Consider the following 16,290-nt stretch of genomic DNA (forward strand, 5'->3'; position numbering starts at 1 on the left):
AAACATTTTCAATTTAAAAGGTCCAAACGACTATTTTATTAGATGTTTTCTCATAATACAAGTAATCGTTGTAAACACTGAGTAAACCTTGAGCTGATCCTTGTGTTATTGCGTCGTGTTTCGAAGGCGTCACTAACAGTTGGTGATTGGTAACAGCAAATTGTCTCCCTAATTGGGGTAACGAACGTGTGCATTTTGTTTTCTTCCAGTCGAATCTAAAAACAGGACGTTTTCTAGTTCGCGCGGGCAAGCTTCTTCTTCACACCGCCGCGGTCCTCCTCCTCACCGTCGCCATCAACTGTCTGGCCAAGGTACTTCCTCCTTTTTTTGTCCCTTTTTTCTTTTGCCACATAATATAAAACATACATATATTTGTGCGTTACAGAGGGCACTGCAGCTCAAGTCGGACGAGCACATCTTCAAATTTATCAAGTCAAAAATTGGCCTCGGAGTGACCAGGTATGATCGATAACACGGCGTAGCGCAACGCGGTGATTCCTGTGCATCCTCGTTTCCTTTCGCCGCAGAGACTGTAAATGATGAAAAGCAACACAGCAGAAGTGCTAGCGATAATTTACAAGCCGTTCATTCATCCGGGCGTCTTATTACTGTCATTTACGGCTGTATTTCAGTGCGTCTCGTTAAATTATCACGCAGCTTTTACCGCCAAAATAAAGCTCCAAACAGGGTTGTGTTTTAGCGCTGTTGTTTATTTATTGAATGTGTTTTCATGTCAGGCAATAGTGAAATTAACGTCCTTGATTCACTTCAATTCACACTAGATAGATACAATTCCTCTACTATGAAAAATAAATGAACAGGATAAATGGTTAAATGTGAATTAGGGTTGCACGATATTGGAAACGATTGCGATATTTTTGGGATATTTTATACGTTTTGGTACAATAATGAATCATTTTAATTCATTCAATCATAATGCAATAAATAGAAATGTATATATAGTTGTGAATGTTGTTTAAGTGATATGCAAAATTTCTAAATCATGCATATCGTTTTACATATATCAAGAGCTGTTTCAAAATTTAAAAAATCACTTTTGTCTAATAATATATTACTAATTGGGATACTACTAGAAATATATCAAGATTATTTTTTGTCATTAATCAAATTCTGTCCAAATAAAAGTGTTGCATTGAGAGAATCAAGATTAAATCAAGGTTATTTAGTAGTTTATGGGAAAAGAAATGCATTCTGCTTTTTAAAATTTAAACGCACACATTTAAATTTTAGGTAGATACATTAATTATTGCGTCGGCCAATATTGCGATATCAATACTTTTGCAGCCCGAAAAAGCAAGTATTTCTATTCTCTTTACGTGACTCATATTAGCCGAACATTTATCACGTTCCTGTCTGTTCCTCTGGCTCCGTCGCACGCATCTGGACCATCTGTGTCTGTATTATCCACTTAAAGCGCCCCCTACAGGTCGGACAACTCATTCAACCAAAATGCAGTTAAGATAAATACATTTTGAATTTTGCTAAAAATTATTAAAATATTATCACAGAATAGCAAATGTTTTAGGTTTATAATTCCACTTCCTGTTTGTAATTGGTGACATCACACCAGGAAATCACCCGGCAAACACTTCTCACATTTTTCTAATTTTACAAATAAAAATGAATTAGAGCGACTTTATTGTGTTGAATTAATGTTTAGTGAGTCAAAAATGTGTTTCGTTGTGCAATTTCTGCATAAACTTTGACTGGAATGAGTCATGTCACTTCATGTGATGTCACTTCCTGTCATTTTCTACAGATTTTTCTCCACAAATACCGCCTCGATTGGTGTAAAACTATAATTTCTATGTTCAGCAGCTACAAATACTCCAAATAAAGTCAAAATTAATTAATCATTAAAACATGTCACACGCACTTTAAAGTTGAATTTGCGTGTGTCCCCTTTACACGTCACTTCCTGTCATTTTCTTCAGAATTTTCAACATTTTCTCCACAAACACCTACTCGATTACTGCAAAACTATAATTTATATATTCACCTGGTATAAACACACCAAATACAGTCCAAATGAGTGAATGGTGAAAACCCGTCATAGGCACTTCAAGCACAGACTGTGTTGCGGCTCCGGGAGCGTGAGCCCGTGTGAATAATAGATGCCGGCGGACCTGCCATCGATCAGATAGTGCCAGCGAACAGAGCGCCTCAGCCACCGGGTAGCTGCTCCGGGGTGGCAGATAACACACGCCACACAACTGCGCCTTCAATTATTCACGAAGCGCCGGCAAATGCACTGCTTCTGCTCTTCTACTCCATATCGCTCATGTTTTTGTGGCGACGCTGTTTTTCTTTCTTTCTTTCTTTCTTTTTTTCTTTTGCCTGTTGTTGATTTTTCTTTATGATATTTCAATTCTCATTTCCATTACGTCTGCCTTCAACTGTCAGCCACAGAAATTCCAATCCTAAACTCTTTCAGGCTTGTCAAAATGTGCTTTTTATTGTTCGTACATGATGAAAACGTCCTTCTGTTTCGGTCTTATCTCTGTGTACAGTATGTTGATTCTGTGATAACATTGTACTGCATGTGTATGTTGTCCCTTCTATGAAATATACAATTAATATAAAAGCTGTAAAATGCTCCTACTCGTTTAACAACAGCAATAGAATTAAGGTGCGTTCACACTTGTCATTATTCGGTCCTAAATGGAGCCCATTTTAGTCTTGATCGGGACTTGGTTTTGTCTTGTTATAGTCTTTGTTTAGACCTGGTTTAGTCCTGGTTTAGTGCTGTTTAGTTACAAATTTAGTCCTGGTTTAATTACAGGTTTAGTCCTGGTTTAGTCCTGGTTTAATTACAGCTTTAGTCCTGGTTTAGTCCTGGTTTAATTACAAATTTAGTCCTGGTTTAATTACAGGTTTAGTCCTGGTTTAGTCCTGATTTAGTCCTGGTTTAATTACAGCTTTAGTCCTGGTTCAGTCCAGGTTTAGTCCTGGTTTAATTACAGGTTAATTACAGGTTATTCAGTCCCCTTGTAATTGCTGATGAGGAGATGATTCTACTTTCTGGATATATATGGCATATAAATAAGAACATATGACCTAATATTTAAATTATACATACAGCATTCATTCATCTGAACAAACAATTTTATTATATATACTGTATATTAAACATATACAGGAAAGAGAAGGTAATGAAGTCGTGTTATAAAAAATTTAATTTATAATTCCGCTTCCTGTTTGTAATTGATGACATCACACTGGGAAATTACTCTGCAAACACAGAGCTCATCTAATGTCATCATTTTTTCATTTTGACAAATATAAACTTTATTTTGTTGAATTTATGTTTAAAGAGTCAAAAAAGTTGTTTCTTTGAGTAATGTATGCATAAACTTTGACTGGACTGTCATGTCCGCGTTGTGATGTCACTTCCTGTCATTTTCTTTAGATTTTTTAGCTTCTTCTCCACAAATACCTGCTCGATTGGTGTTAAACTATCATTTATATGTACAACAGGTACGAATACACCAAATAAAGTCAAAATTAATAAATCATAAAAACTCGTCACAGGCACAAGAAAACCCTACATACATAATTTACCCTTTATTTATTTAAACATTATGGCTTTTGTTTGTGAATGAGTGATCAGCAGTCGTAGTTAGAGGCAGCCACGCCTACATCGAGCACACAGGGACAAAAACGCTACGCAAGACTCACATTATTGTCACAGATCATATTTGAATACATTATGTGGGACAATAAAGGATTATCTTATCTTATCTTAAATATTACATCCGTTCTGTCCGTTTTGCAGAGACTTTGACGCAGGCCTGTACCTGTGCGAGGAGGCGTTTGGAGTGCTGCCCCTGGACACGCTGGACCGGCTGGCCGGGACCCTGCTGCTGTACCCTTACGTGGTCACGCTGCTGCTGCTCGCCGGCGCCTTCACCGTGACCGCCATGCAGAACCTCAGGTACGCTGGGAAGTATGGTGTTCAAGTCCTTTTGGGAAAGTCTGAAACGACTGCGAAGTTTAACTCAAGATCAATCAACGTCAAAATAATGATCGAATGTTTATTTCAGTTTGAACAGTTGTAATGAGCAAATCTCTAAAACAAAATAAAAACATATAGATTATTAAAAAACAAATAGACCTTCCTATGAATGTTTGTTATTATGTCAAAGAATGTGGTTTTCTGTAGTGCATGGTATTCATATTTCAATATTCTCTGAAATGTTAATACTCCGGTAAAATGTTAAAATGTGCACTTTGAAATGAAGGTTGATTTTGATCTAATCTAATTGCAATATTGTTTTATTGTTTTGCAACACTCAGCTTTCAGCCCTAGTGTTGTGTCTTTTCTTCACTGGGAAAAATATAGAAACGCTACATTTTTCTTTTTGCTCCCATTTTTCATGAGCTGAACTCAAAGATATGAAACTTTTTCTATTTACACAAAAGACCTATTTCTCACAAATAGTGTTCACAAATTTGTCAAAATCAGTTTTACTGAGCAATTAATATACCTCACCTCTCAGGGGTCAGAACCAGAATCAGAAAAGGTTTATTGCCCTTTTCAACGAACAGAATTCACAAACAATGAACAATGATAAAAGCAAGATATATCCAATAAAATAAGGCATGCATGAAAGAAAAAAAACACTATTAAGATAAAAATATCACGTGGCATATGTGGCATGAATATTGCACAGGTGTGCCTTAGGCTGGATATGATAAAAGGCCACGTGTTCAGAACCTGGAGCACGTGGCCGTATACGCTGATCCAGAGCATCCCAAACATGCTCAATGAGTGACAGGTCAAGTGAGTCAAGTGACCGACACACACACACACACACACCTTCACACCTACACACACCTACACACACACACACACACACACACACACACACACACACACACACCTTCACACCTACACACACCTACACACACACACACACACACACACACACACACACACACACACACACACCTTCACACCTACACACACCTACACACACACACACACACACACACACACCTACACACACCTACACACACACACACACACACACACACACACACACACACACCTTCACACCTACACACACACACACACACACCTTCACACCTACAAACACCTACACACACACACACACACCTTCACACCTACACACACCTACACACACCTACACACACACACACACACACACACACCTTCACACCTACACACACCTACACACCTACACACACACACACACACACACCTTCACACCTACACACACCTACACACACACACACACACACACCTTCACACCTACACACACCTACACACACACACACACACCTTCACACCTACACACACCTACACACCTACACACACACACACACACACACACCTTCACACCTACACACACCTACACACACACACACACACACACACACCTTCACACCTACACACACCTACACACCTACACACACACACACACACACGTACACACACGTACACACACACTCACACACACACGTACACACACACACACCTACACACACACACACACACTCACATACACACACACACACACACACACACACACACGTACACACACACTCACACACTGACATACACACACACACACACCTACACACACACGTACACACACACACGTACACACACGTACACACACACTCACATACACACACTCACATACACACACAGGATCAGGGTGTACTACAGTGTATATTTTGAGCATATCCCAGTAATTATGAAGATGGAGAGTTCGCTTAGCACTGATTACACATTTATTACTAGCCTTATATGCTTATGATGCTTCCAGGAAATCTATATAAATCTATATAAATCTATGTTCCAGCAGCTATTCTGACCAAACTAAGTCCCCAATAATGTTCATTAACGACATCCTTTTCGCTCTAACTTCCAGTCTTTGCTTTCACACACTTAAAAAGCGAAAGGGAACAGCCTTTTCCCTCAACACCAATTAATTCTAGTGTTTGGACATATTTTGATCATTCACTGGAGAGCGTCCGATTGGCTGCTTTTCCGCCATCATTCATTTTTAATGATTCCGCAGCGCCGTGATGAAGGCTTGAGTGCATTTTCATTTTCGGGGCAAGTCGGTCGGAGTAGACGGTGTAATGCGAGTAAATGAAACGTCCCTGTGCACGACGGCGGACGAATCGCCGCTCGAAAACACGCGGAGAACATTAGGTTAACCATCAGGAAGCGGACGCAGCGGGTCGTCCACGCCGCTGTGCCGTGTGGTCAAAACACTTTCACTTCACGCTCAGAAAAAAAAAAACACCAGAATATTCCACTCGCCGCTGCCTACGGTGCGAGGCGAGGGGCCGGCACTGAAGCACGCGCATTAGCATATCCGCTCGCCCTCTGCCGCAGGAGACGCCCGGAATACTAACCTCACAGAACAAAAAGGCTATTTGCCAATTCAGGAATTAATTGAATCTACTTTACCCCACGTCACGTCGGGAGAAGCGGCATATATCGGATTTGTATTCAAATAAGAGGACGGCGTCGGTCTTATCTGTGAGCGCGGAGGCCAGACGGCAGCGGTGACATCATCGCCCCGGGGCCCTCTCACCGAGCGTTTGTTCACCGCTGACTCCGGCGGACAGGCTGTGGTGGGAGTCTGCACGCCGAACGCCAGATATCTGAATAACACCGCCGCGCCGTATTAATTCCACCTACCTGTCCTTCTGTCTCGGCCGCCATGTTTTATGTATCGTGTCTTCTGTGTCGCGTCTTCTGTGTCACATCTACATGGAGTTATACACAGACCGTCACCTCGATTCTGGAGCCCAGAAACTAGACTTCCTGTCTCTGCGAACACTAACATTGTTATTGATCGTCATCATGGTAATTTGTTATTGAAATAAATGAAAAAAATATATCATATTAAGCCCTAACCCCTAACCTAACCCCTAACCTTAACCTTAACCCTAACCCCTAACCTTAACCCTAACCCTAACCCTAACCCTAACCCTAACCTTAACCCTAACCCCTAACCTTAACCTTAACCCTAACCCCTAACCTTAACCCTAACCCCTAACCTAACCCTAACCTTAACCCTAACCCCTAACCTAACCCTAACCTTAACCCTAACCCCTAACCTTAACCTTAACCCTAACCCCTAACCTTAACCCTAACCCCTAACCTAACCCTAACCTTAACCCTAACCCCTAACCTTAACCTTAACCCTAACCCCTAACCTTAACCCTAACCCCTAACCTAACCTTTCTGTATCGTGTCTTCTGTATCGCGTCTCCTGTATCGTGTCTTCTGTATCGTGTCTTCTGTATCGTGTCTTCTGTATCGTGTCTTCTGTATCGTGTCTTCTGTATCGCGTCTTCTGTATCGCGTCTTCTGTATCGTGTCTCCTGTATCGTGTCTTCTGTATCGCGTCTTCTGTATCGTGTCTCCTGTATCGTGTCTTCTGTATCGCGTCTTCTGTATCGTGTCTCCTGTATCGTGTCTTCTGTATCACGTCTTCTGTATCGCGTCTTCTGTATCGTGTCTCCTGTATCGTGTCTTCTGTATCGCGTCTTCTGTATCGTGTCTCCTGTATCGTATCTCCTGTAACGTGTCTTCTGTATCACGTCTCCTGTATCGTGTCTCCTGTATCGTGTCTTCTGTATCGCGTCTTCTGTATCGTGTCTCCTGTATCGTGTCTTCTGTATCGCGTCTTCTGTATCGTGTCTCCTGTATCGTGTCTTCTGTATCACGTCTTCTGTATCGCGTCTTCTGTATCGTGTCTTCTGTATCACGTCTTCTGTATCGCGTCTTCTGTATCGTGTCTCCTGTATCGTGTCTTCTGTATCGCGTCTTCTGTATCGTGTCTCCTGTATCGTATCTCCTGTAACGTGTCTTCTGTATCACGTCTCCTGTATCGTGTCTCCTGTATCGTGTCTTCTGTATCGCGTCTTCTGTATCGTGTCTCCTGTATCGTGTCTTCTGTATCACGTCTTCTGTATCGCGTCTTCTGTATCGTGTCTCCTGTATCGTGTCTTCTGTATCGCGTCTTCTGTATCGTGTCTCCTGTATCGTGTCTTCTGTATCGCGTCTTCTGTATCGTGTCTCCTGTATCGTATCTCCTGTAACGTGTCTTCTGTATCACGTCTCCTGTATCGTGTCTCCTGTATCGTGTCTTCTGTATCGCGTCTTCTGTATCGTGTCTCCTGTATCGTGTCTTCTGTATCACGTCTTCTGTATCGCGTCTTCTGTATCGTGTCTCCTGTATCGTGTCTTCTGTATCGCGTCTTCTGTATCGTGTCTCCTGTATCGTGTCTTCTGTATCGCGTCTTCTGTATCGTGTCTCCTGTATCGTATCTCCTGTAACGTGTCTTCTGTATCACGTCTCCTGTATCGTGTCTCCTGTATCGTGTCTTCTGTATCGCGTCTTCTGTATCGTGTCTCCTGTATCGTGTCTTCTGTATCACGTCTTCTGTATCGCGTCTTCTGTATCGTGTCTCCTGTATCGTGTCTTCTGTATCGCGTCTTCTGTATCGTGTCTCCTGTATCGTGTCTTCTGTATCGCGTCTTCTGTATCGTGTCTCCTGTATCGTATCTCCTGTAACGTGTCTCCTGTGTCACGTCTTCTGTGTCACCTCCTCAGCCCGCCGAAAGCAGCAGAAGACGAGAAGAGGCGAGCGGCGGCGGCGGCGTTTCGACCGGACGTGGCGTACAATCTTTTGCACACAGCGTTCTTTGGCGCGCTCGCCTTCAGCACCATGAGGTAAGGCTGGTAGAATCGCTGGTTTTATGCACTTCCCGCTTCCCGGGGAGACCTGCGGCCTAAACGCGCGGCGGAGCGGCGCTGGAGAATGCGTTCCGTCCCCTAAAAGCCCGATTTATTTTTTTCTTTTAGCAGCAGAACTCTTAAGTGCCTCTTACATCACTGAATTGGTCTTCTTTAGTCGTGATCGGGAGCCTTGCACCGGGCGCTGTGATATGTGGTGGAGCCCGGCAGGAGCATAATAGTATAGCATTTAGTTTAATTAGACTCATCCTGATAATAATAATATCATCATCTCAATAACATCACTTGAATTTAGTATTCAACCCACTGATAATAAGGTTAAGATATGATAGAAGTCTCAATAAAGAAGCTGCTCTTGCTTTCTCTACCCTTTCACCCATCAAACTCTCCTACAGCTGACCACAAGACACTATCATGATCTATTGTATTAGTTAAAGGTGCACTATGTAACTTTTCTGATGGTCCTCCCACCTGTTTGTCTCCAAGGAGATGTCATTTATTTTCCTGGAGCAGTACTGCATTACAATTTAAACATATCTATCATTTATTTTTAGAGTTGTAGGTGTTTTTTTTGCTCAGAAATACATTGCATTTACATGTATTCCGCTCAGAATTTCTGGACTGAGATTAACAAAGTTCTCCAGAACTATGTATTTGGGCTTCAAACCTCCTGCCATGGCCACAGTAAATAGATACCTTTGGAATTTGGCAGTGGGGAAGAACGCCATCAATATTTATTTATTTTTGCCAGAAATTAAGGACTGGATTGAGATTATGATTGACATTCAAAAATGTTTAAAAAATTACATTCTGACTTAATTTGAAGTAGATTTTAGACTAAATGAAACTTTTATGTTAATTTAAATGTGCCCTAACTCTATGACATTGAACGGTGTATATTGTTTGTATTTGTATTTATTTTATTTTTATTTTTGTCCATCGCTTCTGACACGTTTCACCTGTGCATAACAAAAGCTTCAACTAAACCCGGGTCCGTTTGGAGGGCGAGGTCAGGGCGAGGTCAGGGCGAGGTCAAGGCGAGGTCAGGGCGAGGTCAGGGCGAGGTCAGGGCGAGGTCAGGGCGAGGTCAAGGCGAGGTCAGGGCGAGTTCAGGGCGAGGTCAGGGCAAGGTCAGGGCGAGGCTGAAGAAGCTGAAGAAGCTGAAGAGGCTGAAGAAGCTGAAGAAGCTGAAGAAGCTGAAGAAGCTGAAGAGGCTGAAGTGGCTGAAGAAGCTGAAGAAACTGAAGAAGCTGAAGAGGCTGAAGAGGCTAAAGAGGCTAAAGAAGCTGAAGAGGCTGAAGAGGCTGAAGAAGCTGAAGAGGTTGAAGAGGCTGAAGAGGTTGAAGAGGCTGAAGAAGCTGAAGAAGCTGAAGAGGCTAAAGAAGCTGAAGAGGCTGAAGAGGTTGAAGAGGCTGAAGAAGCTGAAGAAGCTGAAGAAGCTGAAGAGGTTGAAGAGGCTGAAGAGGTTGAAGAAGCTGAAGAAGCTGAAGAGGCTGAAGAGGCTGAAGAAGCTGAAGAGGCTGAAGAGGCTGAAGAAACTGAAGAAGCTGAAGAGGCTGAAGAAGCTGAAGAGGCTGAAGAGGCTGAAGAAGCTGAAGAGGCTGAAGAGGCTGAAGAGGCTGAAGAAGCTGAAGAGGCTGAAGAAGCTGAAGAGGCTGAAGAAGCTGAAGAGGCTGAAGAGGCTGAAGAGGCTGAAGAGGCTGAAGAAGCTGAAGAGGCTGAAGAGGCTGAAGAAGCTGAAGAGGCTGAAGAGGTTGAAGAGGCTGAAGAAGCTGAAGAGGTTGAAGAGGCTGAAGAGGCTGAAGAAGCTGAAGAGGCTGAAGAGGCTGAAGAAGCTGAAGAAGCTGAAGAAGCTGAAGAAGCTGAAGAGGTTGAAGAGGCTGAAGAGGTTGAAGAAGCTGAAGAAGCTGAAGAGGCTGAAGAGGCTGAAGAAGCTGAAGAGGCTGAAGAGGCTGAAGAAGCTGAAGAGGCTGAAGAAGCTGAAGAGGCTGAAGAGGCTGAAGAAGCTGAAGAGGCTGAAGAGGCTGAAGAGGCTGAAGAAGCTGAAGAGGCTGAAGAGGCTGAAGAAGCCGAAGAGGCCGAAGAGGCCGAAGAGGCCGAAGAGGCTGAAGAAGCTGAAGAGGCTGAAGAAGCTGAAGAGGCTGAAGAGGCTGAAGAGGCTGAAGAAGCTGAAGAGGCTGAAGAGGCTGAAGAAGCTGAAGAGGCTGAAGAGGCTGAAGAGGTTGAAGAGGCTGAAGAGGCTGAAGAAACTGAAGAAGCTGAAGAGGCTGAAGAGGTTGAAGAGGCTGAAGAGGTTGAAGAAGCTGAAGAAGCTGAAGAGGCTGAAGAGGCTGAAGAAGCTGAAAAGGCTGAAGAGGCTGAAGAGGCTGAAGAAACTGAAGAAGCTGAAGAGGCTGAAGAGGTTGAAGAGGCTGAAGAGGTTGAAGAAGCTGAAGAAGCTGAAGAGCCTGAAGAGGCTGAAGAAGCTGAAGAGGCTGAAGAGGCTGAAGAGGCTGAAGAGGCTGAAGAGGCTGAAGAGGCTGAAGAAGCTGAAGAGGCTGAAGAGGCTGAAGAAGCTGAAGAGGCTGAAGAGGCTGAAGAAGCCGAAGAGGCCGAAGAGGCCGAAGAAGCTGAAGAGGCTGAAGAAGCTGAAGAGGCTGAAGAAGCTGAAGAGGCTGAAGAGGCTGAAGAAGCCGAAGAAGCCGAAGAGGCCGAAGAGGCCGAAGAGGCTGAAGAAGCTGAAGAGGCTGAAGAAGCTGAAGAGGCTGAAGAGGCTGAAGAGGCTGAATAAGCTGAAGAGGCTGAAGAGGCTGAAGAAGCTGAAGAGGCTGAAGAGGCTGAAGAAGCTGAAGAGGCTGAAGAGGTTGAAGAGGCTGAAGAGGCTGAAGAAACTGAAGAAGCTGAAGAGGCTGAAGAGGCTGAAGAGGTTGAAGAGGCTGAAGAGGTTGAAGAAGCTGAAGAAGCTGAAGAAGCTGAAGAGGCTGAAGAGGCTGAAGAAGCTGAAGAGGCTGAAGAGGCTGAAGAGGCTGAAGAAACTGAAGAAGCTGAAGAAGCTGAAGCTGAAGAGGTTGAAGAGGCTGAAGAGGTTGAAGAAGCTGAAGAAGCTGAAGAGCCTGAAGAGGCTGAAGAAGCTGAAGAGGCTGACGAGGCTGAAGAGGCTGACGAGGCTGAAGAGGCTGAAGAAGCTGAAGAGGCTGAAGAGGCTGAAGAAGCTGAAGAGGCTGAAGAGGCTGAAGAAGCTGAAGAGGCTGAAGAGGCTGAAGAAGCTGAAGAAGCCGAAGAGGCCGAAGAGGCCGAAGAAGCTGAAGAGGCTGAAGAAGCTGAAGAGGCTGAAGAGGCTGAAGAGGCCGTCAGCGTCCACAGGCAACATCTCTATATTTGTCTGTTAAAGACTTTCTAACAGCAGTATTCACTTGGACGTAGTTGTACTATTATTATATCAAAACATCAGGAAATAACAAATTTTTTCACAACATGTCGGCGTCACAGTGAATGGAGAGTTTAAATGTGTTTTCCATCTTATCAAAGAGGTAATTTAATGATGCGTGTGCTAAGTACAAACCACACGCAGGAAATAACTACTGTGTACTGGCCAAACCCCAGAGGCTCAACTCTAAGTCATCAGTCACATGTGAGGATGGACTGTAACGGCTCATCGCCCATAAAAATATAAGTTTAAATACGTAATAAGTACGAACATATGAGAAAACATAATAAGCTTCAACCTACTTATTATCATTGAACACAAACGAGAAGTCACACATTTCTGTTGATAAAATGCTCTGATGACAATAATTCTACAGCAGTTACAGTTATTTCACTGTGTTTAATAAGAATACACTCCAACGCACCAACTACACTGTAAAAATAAAGTTTAAAAAAAGGGGCGGAGCTTTGTCCTGGAGCGTCTTCCAGCTCAACCACGGCGTCTTCACTTTCACACTCTGCTGCTCTTTGTCACTTTTGTGACAACGTTGTTTTTGTTCTTTCTCAAATAAGTTCTTTCTGTCAAAAACACAACACTTGCATTTATTTATTTACAAACCCATTTGACGCACAATTATCACGGCGCGCTGAACTCTGCAGACAGACATTTTCTCTGGCGCTACTTTAATTGCCTTTAAAAAACTGACAAGTGGCTTTTTTGTTTGTTTTTTTGAATGGATTGCTATGAATTAGTCAAAAAGGAACAAAAGAGCTGTTACTTTACGCCGGTGCAGAAGTCATCAATAAGCACTTACTGATTCTTCTGTGCGCCGCTTGTTCTCCTGATGCGTGTCACTCTTGCTCAGGATGAAGTACCTCTGGACGGGTCACATGTGCGCCGTGGCGGCCTTCGGCGTGTGCGGGACGGAGATCTGGACGCTCATGTTCAACACACTCCGGTGCAACAGTAGATTCTTGGTACGTGAGATGAATGATGTCAGTTTGTTTGAGTGTTCGTCAGGTGTGATTACAATGAACTGCACATTTGTCTGATGGAAACTGTAGCGTGTGGCTCAGTGGTTGGAATGTTGGCTCACATGCAGGTGTTTGTGTGCACTGTATTTTTAAATCATTTGATGTCAAGAGAACAATTTATACACAAAGGGCTTTACAGAACAAGAAAATATGCATTAATATCAAGAAAAAAGATAAATAATTACTATAAAATGTACTTTAACACAGAAGAAGGCAGATAAAACCAGCAGGAGGCCGGCCCCTGAGCTCCATGTTTAGTCCTGACTCTGAGCACCAGCAGGAGGCCGGCCCCTGAGCTCCATGTCTAGTCCTGACTCTGAGCACCAGCAGAAGGTCGGCCCCTGAGCTCCATGTTTATTCCTGTCTCTGGCACCAGCAGGAGGCCGGCCCCTGAGCTCCATGTTTAGTCCTGACTCTGAGCACCAGCAGGAGGCCGGCCCCTGAGCTCCATGTTTAGTCCTGACTCTGAGCACCAGCAGGAGGCCGGCCCCTGAGCTCCATGTTTAGTCCTGACTCTGAGCACCAGCAGGAGGCCGGCCCCTGAGCTCCATGTTTAGTCCTGACTCTAAGCACCAGCAGGAGGCCGGCCCCTGAGCTCCATGTTTAGTCCTGACTCTGAGCACCAGCAGAAGGTCGGCCCCTGAGCTCCATGTTTATTCCTGTCTCTGGCACCAGCAGAAGGTCGGCCCCTGAGCTCCATTTTTATTCCTGTCTCTGGCACCAGCAGGAGGCCGGCCCCTGAGCTCCATGTTTAATCCTGTCTCTGGCACCAGCAGGAGGCCGGCCCCTGAGCTCCATGTTTAATCCTGTCTCTGGCACCAGCAGGAGGCCGGCCCCTGAGCTCCATGTTTAATCCTGTCTCTGGCACCAGCAGGAGGCCGGCCCCTGAGCTCCTCAAATGGTTCATATGGCTCTAACGTGTCAGAGATGGTTCGTCCCTTGGTAACGCCGTATCCACCAACACTTGCTAAAACCAACTAATCCGCCTGTAACACTAGTTTGATTTAGGCCTTTTAGCTTTAATTTGTGGACGAGATTAATGTAATTTAATTTAAAATTGAGTAATGAATCTGGCTCATAAAACCCATGCTTTTCTCACAGCACAAATACTAGTACTTTTTACTGTGAAATTGGAAAATTCAGGCATATTGATGTTATACCGACCTAATATAAAAGTTCCAGGTGTAATTAAAGGTGTGGAGGCTCATCGCAATTACATCCAATGCAGAATTTTTGATGATTCACTTTGTCATTCAACAAATTCGACATTGTCAAGTGTTTTGTGGCCCTATGCCCCGTATACGTTTCAAAATGCGGCCCTTGGTGAAAAAAGTTTGGACACCCCTACACTACACGTTTGTAACAGGCCGGAGGGGAACGCGGGCGAACCATGCAGCTGTTTCACTCTTGTCAGTACAGTCCAAGCAGCAGAGACACGAGTGGCCACCAGGGGTCAGTGTGTGCCTGATGTGGCGGCTGCAGACGGTATAGTTCCTGCTGCTCTCTTCTGCCACTTATCTCCTCCTTATCTCATTCGCTCCTCATCTTAAAATGTATAATTTCGGCGTGATTTTCTTGGTCCGACTCCGGGATTGACTGTGGCTGATTCGATTATGTCCTGACACTTCATCCGAGCTGTTTTCTCTTTCGTGTTTCTGCAGTTGAGGCTCGTGACGTGTGCGGTTCCTCTGGTGATGATGGGCTGCCTGTATCATAAGGTATGTCATGTTCGCTCGTCGTCACGGGCGTTGTCATGGTCTTGTTTGAAAGTTACTGTACTGCGAAACGGGACGCCAAACGCCAACTTTACTTGTTTTATTTGACCGCACATTGTTTTTTTGGTTAATGAATGTTGTTTCATTTATTTACTCGCTTAATTCTTTATTTTTTATTATTTTTGTATTTATTTTTGTATTATTGTATTTTTGTATTGTATAGTACCTCAGATCCATGCATATATATATATATATATATATATATATATATATATATATATATATATATTTATATATATATTTATGCATATATCTATATCCACCTATACATACACACACTCATTCTCTCTTATGTTTTAATGATAATAATAATTAATTCTTTATTTATAACACGTAGATAAATGCACGAATAAAAATGACACATTCAAAACATCAATAAAATAGATAAAACATATTGTATTATTATAGTATATAACAACATAATATACAATCTGACACAATTCAACTGATATTACTGATGTTTTTTTTTTAAATTTGCCGTGCCTATTGGAATACCGTATATTCCGGACTATAAGTTGCACCTTTTTTCATAGTTTTGGCCGGGGTGCGACTTGTACTTATATTTATACTTATATACTCAAACTCCGGAGCGACTTATGTGATATTATTTGTTATTTTCCCACGTGCAACTGCATTTCATACTCCAGTGCGACTTATATATATATTTTTTTTTTATATTTTTATGTTTTTTTAATGTTTTTTCTTCTCTACTATGCATTTTTTGGCTGGCGCAACTTATACTCCGGAAAATACGGTACATAAAAGTCCAGTATGTACGTTCACTTCAGTCAATTAGAAAAGTGTGCGGAGGAGTGAATTATGTGTGTATTAATTGAAAATGAAAACCCTGCTCATTATTGTGTGAAGGATCAAACGTCCTGAATCAGCAGATTGTCCCGGAGCTCTTTGTATTCACGACGCCACTAACCACTGGAAATATTGAATACGAGGTGCTGGAAAATCACTTGAAAAGCCCAGTCATGCGTAGAATCGGCATGTTAACTCTGCAGCAAACAACATTCTCTTTGCTTGTGCGCCGAATATGACTCAGAAACTAAACTAAAATGATCAAGGAAATATCTATTGAGCCGTCATCTCTCTCCTGCATTTATTAGGCCTTGTTTAGAATGAAAAACATGTCAAATATGGCCTTATTTACTAAGCATTTATTACTCTTACAAGTTTTAGTGTTAGTTAATTACTGCAATATCAGAAAAGTGTATCTGACTAACGCTGAAACACATTTTCTCCTTAAATGTTGCTGTGCAGCTTTTTCAAGTTATTTTTTTGTTTTAATCACATTT

At 42.9% G+C, this 16,290-nt stretch overlaps 1 protein-coding gene across 1 annotated transcript in view; it reads left to right on the top strand.

Annotated features, from left to right (window-relative positions):
* dpy19l3 (dpy-19 like C-mannosyltransferase 3) overlaps window positions 1-16,290 on the top strand; it is a 99,004-nt gene that overhangs the window by 19,001 nt on the left and 63,713 nt on the right. Inside the window, exons 8-13 of the mRNA XM_072465530.1 lie at window positions 210-311; window positions 386-459; window positions 3,797-3,955; window positions 8,628-8,747; window positions 13,043-13,154; window positions 14,873-14,929. Of these exons, the coding sequence (XP_072321631.1) occupies window positions 210-311; window positions 386-459; window positions 3,797-3,955; window positions 8,628-8,747; window positions 13,043-13,154; window positions 14,873-14,929 (624 nt within the window). The remainder of the gene's footprint in view (window positions 1-209; window positions 312-385; window positions 460-3,796; window positions 3,956-8,627; window positions 8,748-13,042; window positions 13,155-14,872; window positions 14,930-16,290) is intronic.

Source organism: Eucyclogobius newberryi, unplaced genomic scaffold, assembly GCF_026437365.1.
Source record: "Eucyclogobius newberryi isolate DKJ021-1_F unplaced genomic scaffold, fEucNew1.0.hap1 SCAF_5, whole genome shotgun sequence".
NCBI classification, from domain to species: Eukaryota; Metazoa; Chordata; class Actinopteri; order Gobiiformes; family Gobiidae; genus Eucyclogobius; species Eucyclogobius newberryi.